Source organism: Odocoileus virginianus, chromosome 20, assembly GCF_023699985.2.
Source record: "Odocoileus virginianus isolate 20LAN1187 ecotype Illinois chromosome 20, Ovbor_1.2, whole genome shotgun sequence".
Taxonomy (NCBI): Eukaryota; Metazoa; Chordata; class Mammalia; order Artiodactyla; family Cervidae; genus Odocoileus; species Odocoileus virginianus.
In genome coordinates, this window is record NC_069693.1 from 35312167 (window position 1) to 35329864 (window position 17698).

At 54.7% G+C, this 17698-nt stretch overlaps 2 protein-coding genes across 7 annotated transcripts in view; both read right to left on the minus strand.

The window, feature by feature from the left end:
* CPNE2 (copine 2) overlaps window positions 1-2931 on the minus strand; it is a 52712-nt gene extending 49781 nt beyond the window's left edge. Inside the window, exon 1 of the mRNA XM_020903797.2 lies at window positions 2586-2931. The gene's annotated coding sequence lies outside the window, so the exon portion shown is untranslated. The remainder of the gene's footprint in view (window positions 1-2585) is intronic.
* Window positions 2932-9472: 6541 nt separating this feature from the next.
* The window catches only part of NLRC5 (NLR family CARD domain containing 5), an 87104-nt gene continuing 78878 nt past the window's right edge, over window positions 9473-17698 (minus strand). For 4 of the 6 annotated variants that reach the window (XM_070451263.1, XM_070451262.1, XM_070451260.1 and 1 more), the window contains 11 exons: window positions 17126-17209; window positions 15691-15774; window positions 15222-15305; window positions 14862-14945; window positions 14643-14720; window positions 13825-13908; window positions 13666-13737; window positions 13340-13423; window positions 11850-11933; window positions 11442-11525; window positions 9473-10507 (listed from right to left, as the gene is read on the minus strand). In XM_070451263.1, coding sequence (XP_070307364.1) covers window positions 10393-10507; window positions 11442-11525; window positions 11850-11933; window positions 13340-13423; window positions 13666-13737; window positions 13825-13908; window positions 14643-14720; window positions 14862-14945; window positions 15222-15305; window positions 15691-15774; window positions 17126-17209 — 937 coding nt within the window. In that variant the 3' untranslated portion in view covers window positions 9473-10392. Of the gene's footprint in view, window positions 10508-11441; window positions 11526-11849; window positions 11934-13333; window positions 13424-13665; window positions 13738-13824; window positions 13937-14642; window positions 14721-14861; window positions 14946-15221; window positions 15306-15690; window positions 15775-17125; window positions 17210-17698 lie in introns of those variants that run through there. The other 2 variants (XM_070451261.1, XM_070451265.1) reach the window with 2 other exon arrangements.

The following is a 17698-nucleotide window of genomic DNA, read 5'->3' on the forward strand; positions in this document are numbered from 1 at the left end:
CACACCCCTTGACTTCACCACAGAGCAGAGGCAGGGTGGCCCAGCGAAGGGAGGAGACACTGGTCTGGGAGCCAGGATGTGCCGTAGGACCTCAGGAAGCCTTGAATCCCCTTGGGACTTGCATCCTCCTTCTGGGGAGTGGGGGCGGGCCGTGATTCATCTTCTCCACCTGCTGCCTTCCCAGATCCTAGGGGTGACCTGGCCTCCCAGCTCCCAAAGAACCCACCCTGCGTCCTGTGTTGGGGGGTTGGGGAGTAGGCAGGAGAGGAGGGAACCCTGTCCCCCTCTCTGAGGCCATATTCTTCCAGCTGGAGGGGGCTGGATTCCTGAAGTGACTGCCTGTGACTCAGCAGCCCCTGCAAGTTTCTGAGGAGGGGAGAGCATCAGGCGGATGGGACCCGGGCCTCGGCTGAGGGCTTCTCAGCTCTTGCTTGGTGACCCTGCTCCTGCGGGAATTCCTAGAGAATGCTCTTCCGTTTTCCATCACCCATTAGAGCCCTGTGAGGCCGGCCCAAGGTGGGGGAAATGGGACCACCCCACTGGATGTACCATCCCCCATGGTGCTCTCTTCAGCCTACCGGCCCCTTCCTGCTCAGGACCTGACCCTGGAATAGCCTAAAAGTCTGCCATCTGGATTCTGAGGCTTCTCTCTCCCGGAAGAAGGTGGGAGAGAGAAGAGCCAAGCTGGCCTGAAAAAATCCTAGAAGGAATCCTCAAATCAGCAACCCACATCAGGCTTACTAATATTCCCATAACCATGATAACCATGGTTAATGTTAACCCAGCACTTATCACAGACCAGTCACCGCGTGGGCGCATGAGCCCTCTGTTGTTGAATTTAATTCTCACGGCTTCCTTTGTCGAGAACAACACAATCACCCTAAAAGATTGTAAAGGTGGAGAGTAGTGCTCTCACTACTTCACTGGTGCAGAAACTGAGGCGCTTTCTCCGACCCGCTTCTTACATCCCTGAGTTTTTAAGTCCTGCGGCCTCTGGGAAGAAGGTCCCATGACCACCAGTGCACCCAACTTGAAGAACACCCGCTCCCTGCCCCTAGTTCTAGTCTCCCAGCAGCCCGGTAAACTGGATTGAGTCATACTTTGCTTCATTTTACCACCGGAAAAGCCCTTAAGCCCTAGGAGTGGAAGGCACCTAAAAAGGGGCAGGCCGAGGGCCAGAACCCAAGAGTCCACATTCTTAGCCCCCGGCTCTTTCCACAGAGAAAAGCGCCTGTGTGACCCCTCTCACTCGGGCCAGCTCTGTCACGTGCCCGGGGCATTCCCACTCACTGGGCTCCACTGCAAGGTACTGCAATAAAGCCACTCTTTATGTTTACACCCTGCCTCTGTCTGCATAGACTGTGGACAATCCGCCCATTTTACAGATGATCACCTGAAGACTCAGAGGGAAGGTCTTGGCCAAGGGCCCATTGCTGGGTAGGTGTTCAGACCCAGGTCTCCCCAGCTCCCCATGAGGGCTGGTCAGAGGCAGGCTGCAGCTGCCGAAGGTTACAACCTGGCTCCTCTCCCCAATGACTGAAGCTGTGGGTACCCCAAGAAACCGAAAAAGTTCCCCCTTCCCTCAGTGACAGCTGACACCCCTAGGGAGCAAAAACTAAAAGTCAGTGGGACAACTCCCCCAGATTCTCCGCCCCCTCATCACTTTCCCTGGCAGGTAATATGGCCAGGGGGAGTCCCAAACAGCAAGAACCACCTCCACCTGGCTACCAGAGCCCTGGGTTCCACCTGTGACCTTGATCACAAATCACAGCCCCCTTTGAAGGAGCCCCTTCCCCAAAGAGGCTTGTCCAACGAGGCTGGGGGGTGGAATAGGAAGAGGAAAGTCAGAGCCCTCTATCTTTTCAAAGAAACAGCGCTGCGGGGGAGACGGGGACCAGGAAGGAAGAAAGGGTCTTGCTCTTTCTCCACGCTTCCTCCCTCCCCGCCCCCCTCTCCAAACACACAGGTGCCAGACAGCTTTCTCAAAAAAAACTAGTTTGCAAACACACTCCGACTTCTGGGAAGCTGCCCAGTTCCACTCCCTCTCTTTACTCCCCCTTCCTCGGCAGGGAGCTGATTCTCTAGCAGGTCCCAGGGACTGCGGGCGGAGGCGGGGGTGGTGGGCCCGGGTGGGAGTAGGGCAAAAGTTGGCGAGGAGCGGCCCCGATCCTGCCCCGAGTCAGCCTGACTCCAAGACTTCCGCAGCTGCAACGGTGGCGGGACTCCACCTTCCCGACGCCCCCCCCCCCCCCACCTCCGAATCCTCGGGCGAGGTAGGAGGACGCGGCTGCGCTTGGACCCCGGAGGGCCCCCCTCCGTTCTCCTAGCATCCTGCCCTCGGCTCCCCCACGATCCGGGAAGACGCCAGGGCGCCCCCGCGTGGCCGGGTCGGAGCTGAGTCACCGAAACGCCGGAGTCTGGATGCGAGCGGGTGGCAGGAGCTTGGGGCTCCGCAGCCCCTCGAAGCCGAACCCAGCTTCCTTCCAGCTCGCCACTGGCTCCAGAAGCCGAGCCCCCAGGCCGAACTTCAGCCCTCGCGCCACGGGCCGCAGCCCGCCCCTTTGCCCGTCAGGGCCCCCGCTCACCGCGGGTCCGGCGGGCGCCGCTCCCGGTCACCGCGCGGCTGCCGCTCCCTGCGCTCCGGGCCACTGGGGCATCCCAGGGCGCTCCTCTGCTCGGCCGGGCCCGCGGGCGCGGGACGGGCTCAGGGCGCTGCCCCTGCGGCCATGGCCAGCTCGCGTGCGCTCCCAGCCGCTCGTGGTCCGGTCCTCCTCCCAGGCCGGGCGGGCGGCGGCAGCGTTGGCTGCCGCTCGGGCTCCTCCCTCGGCCGAGGAGGGGGGCGGGCGTGGGGCGGGAAATGGGAGGCGAGGCGGGCGCTTCCTGGAGGGGCGAGCACTCCCACGGGTGGAGCGGGGGCGCTGTCCCGCCCGCCGCCGGTGATTCGGACCCCGCGGCTGGCGCGCCCTGGCGCTCCGGGCTCCCAGCGCCTCGGAGCCCCGTGGGTTCGAGGCGGGGATCCCAGGATCCGAACGTTCGAGGCTGGAATCTGAGGGTCCTAACGTTGCCCGCTAGGACTCCGCGGATCGGCACGCGGGGTGGCTCGCCCTCGCCCAGGCCGGCCTCGTCCGAGCTGCGGGCACCTCCGGGTTGCCTGCACTGTGCGCCCGGGTCCGAAGGTGGGCTCTGCCCGGGCCTGCGGGGCCGTAGGGCGCCGCCTGTTGCCTTGACCCCAAGGGCTGTTGGACTCAACGCTGCGCCCTCGGGGGATACACCACGGGGTTTGGTTCTGGGCTGTACTGACAGCACTGGGATCGAGCGCTGTGTTTTCTCTCCACCCCTCCCCTTTTTCCCTTTTTTCTTAGTAAAAGAGCTCGGCGTTTTCTTGTCGCCGCCAGGGACTGGGAAGATGACACATACCACACACATGTATTTCTCTGACAGACAATGGGATAAAGACAGTTCGAACGGTGCCTGGGAGTAGGCAGCGGGAGGGCGACTAGGCGGGCCCCCGAGAGCCTGGCGCCCAGTTCACCCTTCGGCGGTGGCCCTCTTTCCACTATAAGAGGCACGGATTTCGAGCTGCAGGTCAATCGACAGAATTTCCGTGCCCGTTTCCCCGCCCCTCTCCCCAGTCCAGTGCTCCAGACAGGAGCCTCATTTAACCAGACTATGGAGGACAGGTCTCCGGACCTCAAGTCCACGTCCAAAGCCCTTGGCGCCGGGGCTCACGGACTGGAGTTAACCCAGAGCACTTGGGTTGTGAGTTTTCCATTCCAGGCAGGCGAGGGTTAACTGGGAGACTCACGCTGCAGCCAGCGAGCCTCCCTCCACTTCTGAGTCACTGGCACTTTGCAGCCTTAGAGGGCGGCTGTTACACAGCCCCAGGGCTCTGAGCTTTGTTCTCTGCCTGCCTGCTCCCCCCTCCATCCTTCTTTCCTACAAACTCTCTGCTTTTTCTTCCACCTAAAAGTCCTCAAAGCCCTCAGCCCAGCTGTGGGACAAACCAATCCAGAGTCATTTTTAGACCCAGCTGCAGCCCCTTTTCCTCCAGGAAGCCTTTCCTGATAGATCTGACCCCTAGAATCCCTCTCCTCTCCTTGCTCCAGAGCAGAAGAGTCAGGCACTGGGATGGATGGTGGTGAATCTAAGCTGAGAGTCCCTTCCTCAAGGCGCTCACCTCTCAGAGGCAAGACCATGGCCCAGGCAATCATACTACTGTATGAAAAGTGCAAAGGGGACTTCCCTGGTGGTCCAGTGGCTAAGCCTCTGCACTCCAAGTGCAGGGGACCCCGGGTTCGATCCCTGGTCAGGGAACTAGATCCCATGAATAAGATATTCCTGTGCTTCAACTAAGGATCCCACATACCACAAAGAAAATCAAAGATCCTGAGTGCTGCAACTAAGACCTGGCTCAGGCTAATTAGCTAAAAAGTATAAAATTATAGTGATGGTTACACATCTGTAGATATATTCAAAACCATTGACTTGTATACTTTAAAGAGGTGAATGTTATAGCATGTGAATTATATCTCAATAAAGTTTAAAAAAAAATGTCAGGAATTAAGAGAGCGTACAGGTCAGTTGTTTAAGGCCAAGTGTCCATCACAGTGGATTCTACAGTCTGTCTTTGATCCACACACAATACGGGGCTGTTAGTACAAAATGTTGAAGTCTTTTCCTGCCCCGATAGACACTTCTCTGTGCACAATTGGGAAGCCTCCATTTCCCTAAATAGGCTGGTAGGAGGGTGTGTGTGTCCACGTGCACCCATGGCTCGTGGATTGGACTGACTTGAAGCAGCAGCACATGTGTAGGAAGACCTTGGCCTCAGGTGTGTGTGAGCAGGATGAGGATGGAGCGGTCCAGGAATCTACACTGCCTCTTAAATCACCCCAAGCATCATCATCTCTCATGGCTCTGGGGGCCTGCTGGGCTCAACTAGGGCAGTTCTTGCTCAGAATTTCTCACAGATTCGCAGTCAGGCCATGAGTTATCTAGAAGTTTTCTTACACATTTATCTGGCAATCGATGCTGGCTGTCAGCTGGGACTGCAGCTGGAACACCTACCTGTGACCCTTCCATGTGACTTGGACTTCCTCATAGCATGGCGGGAAGGTTCCAAGTGCGAGTATCCAGGGGAACCAGGTGGAAGCCTTATTATCTTTTCTAGGACTCGGCTTTGGAATTCGTATGACGTCACTTCTGCTGCAGTCACTGACTGGCTCGTTCCATAGGCCCTGCCTCTAGGTGAGAGGAGTTTTTAGGAATCATCCTCATCTTTAGGAAGAGCATGTGGGAGGGGAGATATTATGGTACCCATCTTTGGAAAATACCATCAGCCCACAAAGGGGGTTGATGTAGAGACACATTAGAGATAGAGACATCCCACTCCAGGATCTCATGGAGAGGTGGGCGTGGCTCACCCCACTCCTACATCTCAGGCACGGAGTTGTGGCCCCTGGTTTGAATTCCAGCCTGTCCAGTGACTGCCTAGGTGAGATCACTCAATCCTCTAGGCCTCAGTTTCCTCCTCTGTAAAATGGAAGGACAGAGTTAGTATCTGGTGTCTAGCCTGATACCAGGCATGCCTGGACAACAGGGCTAGCCTGTTGTTATTGCTACTTTTAAGATCCAGGGTTATGGTCACTCTAATACAGAGATATCTCCTTCTAGGGTCAGGATGCCCAGGATTTCCCCCACTTCCTCGGGCTTGCCCTTTATTCGGCCGCAGACATATCCATCAGCCCAGGTCTTGTACTGCAGTGTGCAAGTGTGTGCAGGTGTGGGGACTATGGGCACAGAAGACTGAGGCTTCTGGCCACCAAGACTCACCCTGAGGACCCCATCGGGCCTTTGTTCTCTAGTGAAACTTCCTCTTCTGTCACCTCCTCCTCAGGGCAAAGGTCAATTTCTAGGCAGCCAGGGCAGGGCTGGGGCTGGTATGGGATGAGCAACAGGTGTGGCTTCCAAGAGCAAGGTGGGGGGTGGGTGGCGGGACCAGGGCTCCAGCTCTGGAGTCACACTGGGTGGGGGCGGGGTGCTGCACTGGGGTGGCTGGGGGAGGAAGGAAGACCAGCTGTCCCTGGGCCCAGTCCTGGGAGGATCTTTATCAAACCAGCCACCGCAAGGTCTCATCCAGGAAGCTCCAGATATGTCCAGATGGCACACACAGATCTGTCTGGGGCCACCGCCCTCAGGCCTGGCCAAGGCTGAGGGCCAGAGGCAAGACTAGCCGGTCATAGAGCTCTCGTGCCTTCCTAGGGGCCCTTCTCTTTGAGGAATACACACAGACCCACAGACCAATTAAGTCCCCAGCCAGGACTGCCCCAAAGTCCTCCCTCCTTAAATGCTCCGAAGTTGGAACTGGAGCTCCACTAAATACTTGCTGTGTGACTTTGGGCAAATCTGGTGCCTCTCTGGGCCTCATCAGTAAAATGGAGGACATCATCACCGAGACTGTGGCTATGGGTCTAGCGGCATTCCCAGAGGGTGAAGTCCTGCAGAACTCTAACCAGGAGAGGCAGCCAACCACGGATTCAGACCCACTGAGGCAGTGTAGTGATGGGGCATCAGGTCATCTTGGCACCTGGAGAAAGTAGGTCCTTGTGGTTTGACTCATTTTGCTCATGCCCTCACTAAACAGATGCAGAAACTGGGGCAGCGCCTGTGGGATTCAGAGTCACAAAATTTGAAAGTTGTTAAGAGTAGATCCTAAGAGTTCTCTCAAGGAAAAAATATTTTTTTCTTTTATTTGTATCTGTAGGAAATGATGGATGTTAATAAACTTAGCATGGTAATCATCTCACAATGTATGTATTCATAAGTCATTCTATCATACATTGAAATGTATACAGGGCATGCATGCTCAGTCGTGTCCGACTCTTTGCAACCCCATGGACTGTAGCCCACCAGGCTCCTCTGTCCACGGAATTTCCCAGGTTGGAGAAATCCCATGGACAGAGGTTGGGTTGCCTGGAGTGGGTTGCCATTTCCTCCTCCAGGGGATCTTCCAGACCCAGGGATCGAACCTGCGTCTCCTGCATTAGCAGGCAGATTCTTTACCACTGAGCCACCTGGGAAGCCCTAAACTTATACAGTGCTATATGTCAATTATATCTCAATAAACTGTAAAGAAAACAAACAAACAAAAAGGTTGTAAAGACCCAGGTTCGATTCCTGGCACTACCATTTACTAGCTTTCACACACTGTGTTTATTACTAGGCTGCCTTTGGGCAAATTAGGAAGAATCTCTGGGTCTCAGTGTCCTCATCTGGGGAAGGAGGGTCACCAGGATCTAATGGGACAAGATAAGGAACATACATGCAAAGGCTTACCTCGCCTCTCTGAGGGGCAGCATACTCCAGTGGGTCGCCAACGTGGCTGCACATCAGAATCACCTGTGGAGCTTTCGAAATACCATTCCATTCTTAGGAAGGGAGTTTAAAAAGCTCCTCAGGTGATTCTTTTATGCAGTCAGGCTTGAGATCCACTCACCGGTCTGTGGTTTTACTCAGTGCAGCCAGCAGCACTGACATCACTCGGGCGCTTCTTAGATATGCAGAATCCCAGGCCCCACCCCAGACCTGCTGTATCAGAATTTTCAAGTTAATGAACTCCTCAGATGGTTCAGTGCACAGCTCTTCAGGGCTGACAGTGCTGTGGTTTATTTCAGGGCATTTGCTGCAAGTTTCTTGGAGTTTTGAACTTGGACAGGGCTAAAGGGGAAAGAAGAAGGGAAAACAAGCAGCAAATGAAGAGTGGCTCTGAGCTCTGGGTTCTGCTTGGTGTACAACCCGCCTGGCCTGGAGCTTTTGATCCACGCTGTTCCTTCCTCAGCTCTGACCTCCATGGTCAAGGGCTCCTCAGGCTTTGAGGAATTCATCCTCCAGTCTTAGAGAAGAGGAGAAGGCAGTACAAACCCTCTCAGTGTGAAGGTGCACCATGATGGTCTTGGCGTCATTTCCCAGAAGGGAAAGACTGAATTGGGGTTCCAGGTTTCCAGCTAAACTTCTTGAATCTTCTACCTGCCCACCCCCTCCCCCATGACCCAGCTGCTGGCCCCACTCCATGCCAGGGTGCCCTGATCCTGGCCCCACCCAGACTGCTTGTATTGACTGACTAATGCTGACTCCAGGCAAGTATTCTTGGGTGCTTGGCACTTTGGCCAGAGGACTTTCTCCTTCCACTTGCCGGAGGACCAAGGACAACATGGAGGATGGCAAAGGTCAAGGACTGAGCCATCCAGGTGAATCACAAGCAGGCTGGGACATCTCAGGTTCCCAAGCCATGTGGGAACAGCCTCCAGCATCACCACCTACCTTCTGGATACAGCGGTGAAGCGGTCTCAGGACTTGCCAGTGGGCCAGCCTGCCCTCCAGTGGGGCTCCGTGGTAACTGCACCCTCCCTGCTCCACTTTTCACAAGGGACTGCAGCTCTGGATGAAGGCTCCCCTGATATCAATTTGTTCAACTTATAGGTAGGTGATGGACAGGCGGTGCTCTCCACCTGCCATTTCAGACACCTCTCCACTTCATATGACATTCAGCCCTAAAAGGGGTATGTAATGAATACCTGATACCTTCTTCATCCTAGGGACTCTGTGTACTTGCTCCCTGACCCCTCCAAAAGTCCTGGGAGGCCAGGGGTGTTACTCACATGTAAAGGATCAGTTCCTGGCCTTGAGGGCTGGCAGCAAGGGGTCACATTCCATTCCATGCCCATCTGACTTCCAAGGCCATATTCTTAATGTAGCACCTGCCCGTGGAAACCTTTTAGCCAGGAGTTCCCAGACTCTTACAAGGACCAGGCAAGTAGCAAGAGAGAGGGGAGTGCTGGGGATGCTGACAATCTGAGGGATGTGCGCTACATATAAAGGACACGCTCAGATGTCCCCAGCAAATTACTCTTGAGTAGGAATGCTGGACTAGCACCTAAGAGAAGCTGAAAGGTGAATTTGGGGTAAAATTTCCCAATTTAAAATATTGACAATTAAATCAGAGAAGAGTGTAGATATATCACAAGCCAAACAAAGACTGTTTTTAACACTATGAGCTTTTACAATAGCCTCATGGTATAGGTAAGCTCGGGCTTCCCTGGTAGCTCAGATGGTAAAGAATCTGCCTGCAATGTAGGAGACCGGGGTTCAATCTCTGGGTCAGGAAGATCCGCTGGAGAAGGAAATGGCAACCCACTCCAGTATTCTTGCCTGGAGAATTCCATGGACAGAGGAACCTGGCAGGCTGCAATCCGTGGGGTTGCAAAGAGTCGGACATGACAGGTAAGCTCTGGAGAGAAGAGGTGACTTACCCATGATCACGTGACCATGACAGCGTCTGGACTTGACCCCAGGCCAGTGCTCATCTCAGCATGTTTCTCTGTGTTCTGCCCTGCTCTCCAGGCCCCAGGGTGGGGTGTGAACCATTTCTGACTTTGGTCAGGTGGTAGAACACATCAGACTAGAGACTAGAGGCTGGAAGATCACCCACATTTATTGGTCAAACTAGGGTTACAGTGTAGCAGGACCACCCTTGGCCCCTCTTGGAAGTAATGAGGACATGGTGTAACATGTAGCCCCTGCGTGCTTGATCAGATTGTGCTGAGGTAGTGGCTGGATCCAGTGATCTTTCCTGACTGTCTTGACAGTCCCCACCCCCTGCACCCTTAGGCCTAGCTTCGTCCCTTACACCACACAGACGGGGCCCATTCAAGGTCATGCTGGCTCGACCTGGAGTTGGGCCCAAAGACCTTGGAAATTAAGGGAGAGGAGGTGATCCAGTTTACAGATGGGAAAACTGAGACTTGAGGCAGGAAGACACTCATTGAGAAGCCTCATGGCTAAATCCCTGGCTTGGTAGTGCTTGGACACTCTCCCCAGCCCATTCTGGGCAGAAGATGTTCCCTGGTTTAGCTGCTCTGGAAATGCAATTTATAAATACAGATTTGGTTTTAAAAAGTAATAAATTAGATCTTGGACCAGCCTGAGGGAATATGGCCAGTCACATGGCCCAAGACCTGGACATCTGTCACATCTCATATATGCACCACCCATCACATGTAGTGCCAGGACCCATGCCACTGACCCACAGGCCACACTGCAGGTATTGTGCAATGTCATGTGGAATGTTCCCACATATGACCTTCCACATCACACACTGCACCATGACATGCTCATTGTGCTTCATGTTCTCGACTGGCCATGCATGTCCCATGGGATGTAGGGTAGTCATACTCTGCTCTTTGTCACCAAAAATGTCCTCCCTGAAGACTGCTACAGGAAAAGCGTGTTTCTCCCTCTTGATCCAGGGACAGCCAGCTTTTTTCATGAGCCCTCTATCCTCGTGGATGGAAATTGGCATCACTCGGCTGGATTCAAACGCACTTGAGGGCACCATCAGGTACCCCGGGGGATGACTTGTGGCTGGTTGTCGAAGAAAGCAAAATCCAGCCTGGGCTCCTGGTTCTGCAGATGCTGGGCCATGTCCGGGGGAATGGGGTTATTCCAGAGGCTGCACGGCACAGAGACAGACACTTAGCACTGGGGGCTGCTCACTTACCCTCTCGTCTCTGCTTTCTGTCCTGCCTACAGATGGGGAAACTGAGGCCCCAAAGGGGAAGAGCTGCTCTAAGAGTTAGCTGGCAGGCAAGAGCAGGTGGAAGGCCAGCATGGCTGCCTTCAGGAGATGGTATTCCCCATGCTCACCCCGACTTCTTCCACTCCCATCTTTTTTTTGGCTGCACAGCATGCAGGATCTTAGTTCCTGGACCAGGGATTGAACCTGTGCCCCTCGAAGTGGAAGCATGGAGCTGTAACTACTGGACTACCAAGGAAGTCCCCTCCACTTTCTTCCCCAGGAGCTAGCCTCTTCCCCAGAGCCATGCTCATATGACATATTGTATAAATGAGAAAAAAGCTCCCCTTCTTTATGACACCACTTCCATTGTCTGAAACTGTTGTAATATATTGAATTTTATAGAGAGAGACACTTCAGTACCACTAGAAATGTAATACTACTATTATGTGAATGATGTCCCTTAGATGCTGTGCCCTGGTGCAGTATACAACCTATGCAACTGGCCCTAATTACAGCTACCATTTTAAGTGCTTACTATGTGCCTGACATTGTGCTCGGGGCTTTATCTAATCATTTAGTCTGCAGAGCAGCTCTCTGAGGTAGATACTATCACTATTGCCATTTTACAAATGAGGAAACTGAGATTCAAAGAGGTTGAGTTATTGATGTGAAATTGCACAGCTGGTAACTGACAGAGCTGGGGTTTGATCCAGGTCTGTTTGCTGCCAAATCCCTGATGAGTGGGTCCAAGTCTCCTTTGATGATCCCCAACCCAGGTCCTGCCTCCTCCTACAGGAAGTCCTCTTACATTGCAGAGCTGGTGTGCTCACCCCACCCCCACCATCCCTGCCCCAACAAGCCCTGTTACCGAATGACTTGGATGCCAGATCCCTGAGCCAGCCCTTCAGCCAGGAGCCAGGCTCCATAAGCTGTGATCCGATTCTTCTCCAGGCTTCCGGATGGACAACAAAGGGAAAGAGATTGACATGAGATGGGGAGGGGGTGGCCTAGGGAGCTTCCTTATGTCTCTTCCCCGGGACAAGGCTGAGGGACACAGGCTCCCCACACATCTATTTAGAGAACTCAACATTCAACAGTCCAGTGGGAAGGCTGAAGACTGGGACCCAGGAGAGCTAATGGACGAAGTGGGGGGAAGTCCAGGAGGGCTTCCTGGAGGCAAGGGCCTGACCCAGTGGCCTCCTGGCTTTCCCCAGGACACAGGGCCCCGTTTGGTCCTCCCACTCCCTTCTGGCTTCCCCAGATGTGCCCATCATACTCCACTCTCTTCAGCCGGCCCATCTGTGGCAGGACCCGGGCCAGCTCAGCAGCTGCCTCATCCCCGAGCAGATTCCAGGACAGCCTGCAGGGTAGGGAGGGGGCCCAAAGTCAGCGGCAGGAGAGCAGTGAGGGAGGAGACAAGGTGGCAGGTGGGGAGGGCGGGGGGTGCTGTGCCTGATGGGGTCCTGTGTGCCTTCTCTGAAGACTTTACCGGGCACAGCAGGCTCCTCCCTACTCCCCCAACCCCATTCCCGAGCTGGTCATCCCACGGGAACCCAGACAGCTTAGGAGCTGGCTGTCCTGAGGGTTCAGGACACGTGACTGTGGCAACAACAGGATCTGAACTTCCACCATGCACATGCCTCCCTCCTGACTTTGCCACACCCATGCACCACCACCGGTATTGTTGTTTCACATTTTTCTTTAAATCAGTCCTCTATCCCCTCTTTTATTCACTTTGAGAAATTCATCTTCAGAAACGGATATCACTATTATGAATGAGAAGCCTGTGCTGGGGACCCTAAATAGAAAGTAGTTACAAGGCTAATCTAAACAGGGCAAACAATGGCATTCACTCCGATCTGGAACCTGTGTCCTTCCTAAAGTGCTGACCTCGTGGTCTGCCCCCTGCTGGCTAAAAGGGACAATCAGTCATGTTGGGTGAGAGCACTGATCCCAGACTTTCTCTTTGTTGTATAAAGTAATGAGAAGAATTAAAATCTTTAGGATGCAAACCTAAAATCTTATAAAATCATATGTATCCTGTACTTAAGGAGATTGTATTTTCTTCTGCCCTGCTCAGGGGTCCAGGTTGGTCCTGGCAGTCTAGTTTATCCCTGTGGCAATATTGCCAGGCCCCAGGGTCCAAGCACCTCTGATTTCCAAGGGAGAGGTAGACACAGTCGGGGGAAGGTTGGGGGCTGCTGGTTTCAGCCACTCTTCACTACCAACAGGTGGTTTGAAAATCAAGGCTCCATCAACCAGGTGGGGTGCTCCATCCAGATGCCTCCCAAAGGGAGAGTCAGGGGCAATGGTCCTGACCATCTAGCTCATCTCCTTCTGGTCCACCTCCCCTCCTGCCCTCTACAGCTCGGGAAACAGGGGAAGAGGCTGCATGGCTTAGAGCAGGGATCCCCAGCCTTCAGGATCTAATGCCTGAGGATATGAGGTGGAGCTGATGTCATAATAGAAATAAAGTGTACAATACATGTAATGTGCTTCAATCATCCTGAAACCATCCCCCACCAACCCCCACAGTCCATGGAAAACTTGTCTTCCACAAAATTGGTCCCTGGTGCCAAAAAGTTTGGGGACCTTTGTCGGCTTAGACCAACAACACTTGCAGCTCAAGTGTTAAAACTTCTTCAAGAGGAGGTTTGAGCAAGAACGACCTTCCCCATGTAAAATCGGAAGGCCTCCAGGGAGGAAGGAACCAGACCCCCAGGTGGCTGCTCTCCCCAGCTCCAGGCTAGCCCCCCAAGCACTCACATGATTTCTTCCAGGGCCGGACAGAGCACGAAGCTGGCGGCGAGGGGCTTGGCGGTCTGGTTGTCAATCTCACACGACACCAGGCTGGAGAGAAGAAGGGGATGGGATGAAGGTGTCTGAGTCAGGGGTGCTCCAGCCTGCAATCAGGGCAGGAGGGAGCAGAGTGGCTAGGGGCTGGGAGTCTTAAGAAAGTTCCCCCCTTTTTTGTCTCAGGTTCCCCCTATACTTGAGGCCTCTGTCACTTCGAAAGCCTTCCCAGGTGTCAAGCTCAGCCAAAGAAGGGCTGCCTGCCACAGCACCCCAGCTGGTCAGAGCAGGCTACTTACTCAAGCTGCCGGAGCAGTGGGAGCCCCTGATGGAAACGCGGGACCCCTCCGGTCAGGCTGTTCTCTGCCAAGCTGCAGGGCAGGGGAGACAGCCGTGAGAGGAAGCCCCAGACCCTCCCCGGCCTGTCCCCCTGCCCAGGTTCCAGGGCCTCTACTCACCTGATCTCTTCCACGTGTGGGCATCCATCCAGGGCCTGGCCCAGGCTCAGCACCCCCTCTGGGCTCAGATGGCTGGATGGCAGGCTGGGGAAAGGGAAGGGGTGAGGGCAGCCTGGAGGAGCAGGTATAGATATTTGGGCGGCTAGATGCCCCCAGCCTCAGCTTGTCTCAGGCTGCACTGGCAGACCTTAGACCCTCTCTGGGTAACTGCCGCCCCAAACCCCCTCCCCACACACAGAACATGGGTGGGTATCAAGGGGCCCTGGCTTTGGGATCTGAGATCCCAAGTTCAAGGCCTGGCTCCTCCATGTATGAATAGGGTAATAGGGTAAGCTTTCCATACTTCTCCTGGCTTTAGTTCCCTTGCCTGGAAAATGGAGCCGGTAGAAATCATGGCCTCACAGGGCTCAGATGAGACCCTGGACATAAACTGTAAAGTGCCGAGGCCATGTTGCGGGGTGCTTTTGTCCGGCAGAGCCCTTTGCTGGCACTTCCCACTTCACCCTCTGAGACTGGCTCACAGGGTACAGCAAGCTGGGATCCTTGTACTTCTTTTAAGAAGGAATCTGAGGCTCAGAAAGGGCAGGGGCCTGGCCAAGGGGCTGGTGGCCGAGCCTGGACTAGGCTGGGTCCCCTGATTTCCCTGCCCCAGAGGTAGGGCAGCCAGCCCCAGGACACATCCCGGTTTCCTCTACGACAGGGCCCCTCAGCGATGGGGCCTTGATCCTCTAGTGCTCCTGGCAGGGGTGGGGGGGTGGTGGGGAGGGGGGGCGCTTCCTGCTAACCCCTGCACACACCACAGACAGGGGGCCACTCACTGCAGGACCCTCAGGTGCCGGGGGAGCCCGTTGGCCAGACCCAGGGCTGTGCAGTCTCCCAGGGCATTGAAGCCAAGCCTGGAAGAGGAGAGGGGGTGGAATTGAGCACCAGGCTGGCCGGCTCCAGGCCCCTACCCTGTGCCTAGTGGGGGACCCAAGCGCCAGGTGGGCCACGAGGACACAGAGAGAAGAGGGCAGCCCACCCGGGCAGACACTCACATCAGCTCCTCGAGGTGCGTGCAAAGGGTGAGAGAGTCTGCCAACCGCGCTCCCCCTGCTGGGCCGATGCCATTCGCTGTGAGGCTGAAGAGGGGCGGATGTCAGACTCTTGACTCCCTCATCCCTCACCCTACCACATCCGCTGGGCCCCCACCACCACCCACAGCACCCCCACCACCCACTGATGAGGCAGAGAAACCCAGGGAGGAACAGGGGCTGGGGTGGCTCAAGGTCCCCAAAGCAGTGCCAGGAGGTACCCAGTCCCACTGTCTGAACACCAGGGTTAGGGGAGGTAGCCACAGTCTCCCCAGACCATAGCGTGACTGCCAAGGGCCCCTGTCGGGAGGGTTGGCCACTCACTCTATCTTCCTGAGCTCAGGGAGCCCCGGCAGGACAGCAGCTAAGTCCTGGGCACCGGTGTCTCCGATCTGGTTGTGGCTCAAGCTTGGGGAGAGAACAGCAGGAGAACCAGAAACATCAGCCCTCCACCCATCTTGTCTCCATCCCATAAGAGGAGGCTGGAGTCTAGAGAAAGGCCTCAACCACACTAGTAAGTCCCCTCACCCTATGTTGTGTGAGGATTCCAAACTCTTGTCTTCTGTTTAGGATGATCCCCCTGCTGTCTGACCTAAATCCTTCTCGCTGCAATCAATATCCTCACATCCTATCTTTGGGTCTCCTAAGATGCTGGGTCTGGGGTTATGCAGTATAGAAGTGGGTGAAGGGGACGAGACTAAGAAGTGAAGCATGTCCTCAAGGAGCCGCTTGCTTTTGTTGTCTTGGGTCTGCCAAAGTTGTCTTGGGTTTGGGGGAGGGACAGGCAACTCACCCCAGCTCCTCCAAGCTGGTGGCAGCTCTGAGAGCCTTTGAAAGGTGGCAGCAGCCGACGTCATCGATGTTGCTCCTGCTCAGACTGGAGAAGCACAGCCAAGAGGCCTTAGTCAGGAGGCATTTGCTAAGTGCTGTACTAAGCACTCTACAGTTTGCAAAGCCTTTATACATTCAGGAACTCATATACCAGTCACAAAACTTTCAGGGGATGAGACTGGGCAAGGTGGGCAGACTGTATCCAACATCCAGATGAGAAATCAGAGGCCCCGGGAGGAGCTGTGATGGGCCAAAGACTCCCAGGGACTCGCAGGCAAGGAGGAAATGGAAGCCCAGAGCTGTTGGCCTGGAACAGTAGCCTCATTTTTTGGTTTGGCCAGGCCAAGTGGGGGATCCTCAGGCCGGCCCGGCTGAATGTCAGTTTCACATGTCTCTCACAACTCACCCTGTTCTAATCTATACAAAGAGTGGGCTTTTCCTTAAACCCAGTCAATTTATGGTCTTTTCTGCACTTGGCCACACGCTGCCCCTGTTGAGTAGCAGGGGATGGGGGTGGAGGGTGGGGGAGGGAAGGTGGGGGTGAGAGGTACAGTGGGGAACCAAAGGAAACAGCTGACGCAAAGTATTAGTATGAGGGTTGTTTTGTTGTCTTTTGTTTTGCAAATTTTTAGGGAACCTCCTTTAGGTGAATTAATTTAGGGTGAAATGACCTAGTCCTCCAAACTCTCTGAGCTCATATCCTATGTGCTCTACCCTGCCTTGGGTTTGTTTGGAGTCACAATATTTCCTGTTTTGAAAGACTACACAAAAAGAATATGGGCTATTTGTTTATCAAAGCGGCCAGGGGCACAAGGGTAGAATACCAAGGTCATCAGCTCTGAGGCTAGACTGTCATTACTCAAAGTGGGGTCTGTGGCCCCCCAAACGGGCATCCCCTGGGAGCTTGAAATGCAGAATCTAGGCCACCCACATCATAAATCAGAAACAAGAACAAGAACACAGGATGAATTTGTGCACACGGAGGGCTGTCCTAGGACTTGGGCCCAGCCCCTTCTGGCCATCTTCTGGGAGGAAGCGGCATGTGCTCAGGCGCTCACTTGTGTCCAACTCTTCGCAACCCCATGGACCTGTCGCCACTCATCCACTCTCCATGGGATTCTCCAGGTGAGAGTACTGGAGTGGGTTGCCATTTCCTCCTCCAGGGGAACTTCCCGACCCAGGGACCGAACCCACATCTCCTGCGCTGCAGGCGGATTCTTTACCCACTGAGCCACCAGAGTAGTGAAGGGCTGTGACGCTGGCCTGGGAGGGTACAGGACGTCCCGACGATGGCAGCCGTGGAGCTTCTCAGGAAGGTGCCCCAGGGCTTCCCTGGGCCGGTGGTCCCAGCAAAGCTGGGAAGTATGCCCCCCACTCACTCCCATGGGGTCACTCACCGGAGGCTCTGCAGGAATGCCATGTGGCCGAGTCCTTGAGTGAGCACAGCCATGGTGGAGCCGCCCAGTGGGAGGTGGCTGAGGCTGGAGGAGAGGAGGCCACAGGAGGACTTAGCATGGCTGGGCTTGGGTCCCCAACATGGACCCCGAGTGCTCGGCCATGACCAGTGATCTCCAAGACAGCCACAAACAAAACTGCACTGGGAAATTCAAATTCTCTGTACAATTAAGGACATCCAGGCAGCAATTCTATGCTCTGAATCACATTGGACCCAGACTACTGACTGGTAATCATAGCGACCACTTATCGAGCACATACTAAGGGCCATGTAGAGATGATGTGATACACAATCATCTCCATTTTACAGATGAGGAACACTGTCTGAGGATGAAGTCACGTAGGGGAGAGAGAGAAAGAAAGAAAAAGAGGAACAAATACAGAACCTGGATCCAGCCAAGCCTGAAGTCAGTTGCCTTGTCATTTTCCATGACATGAGTTAATATAGTTCTGGGTTGGGTTGCTTTGAGTGAGTGTTCTGTTTCTTATGAGCACATACTTTAGTTAACACTCAA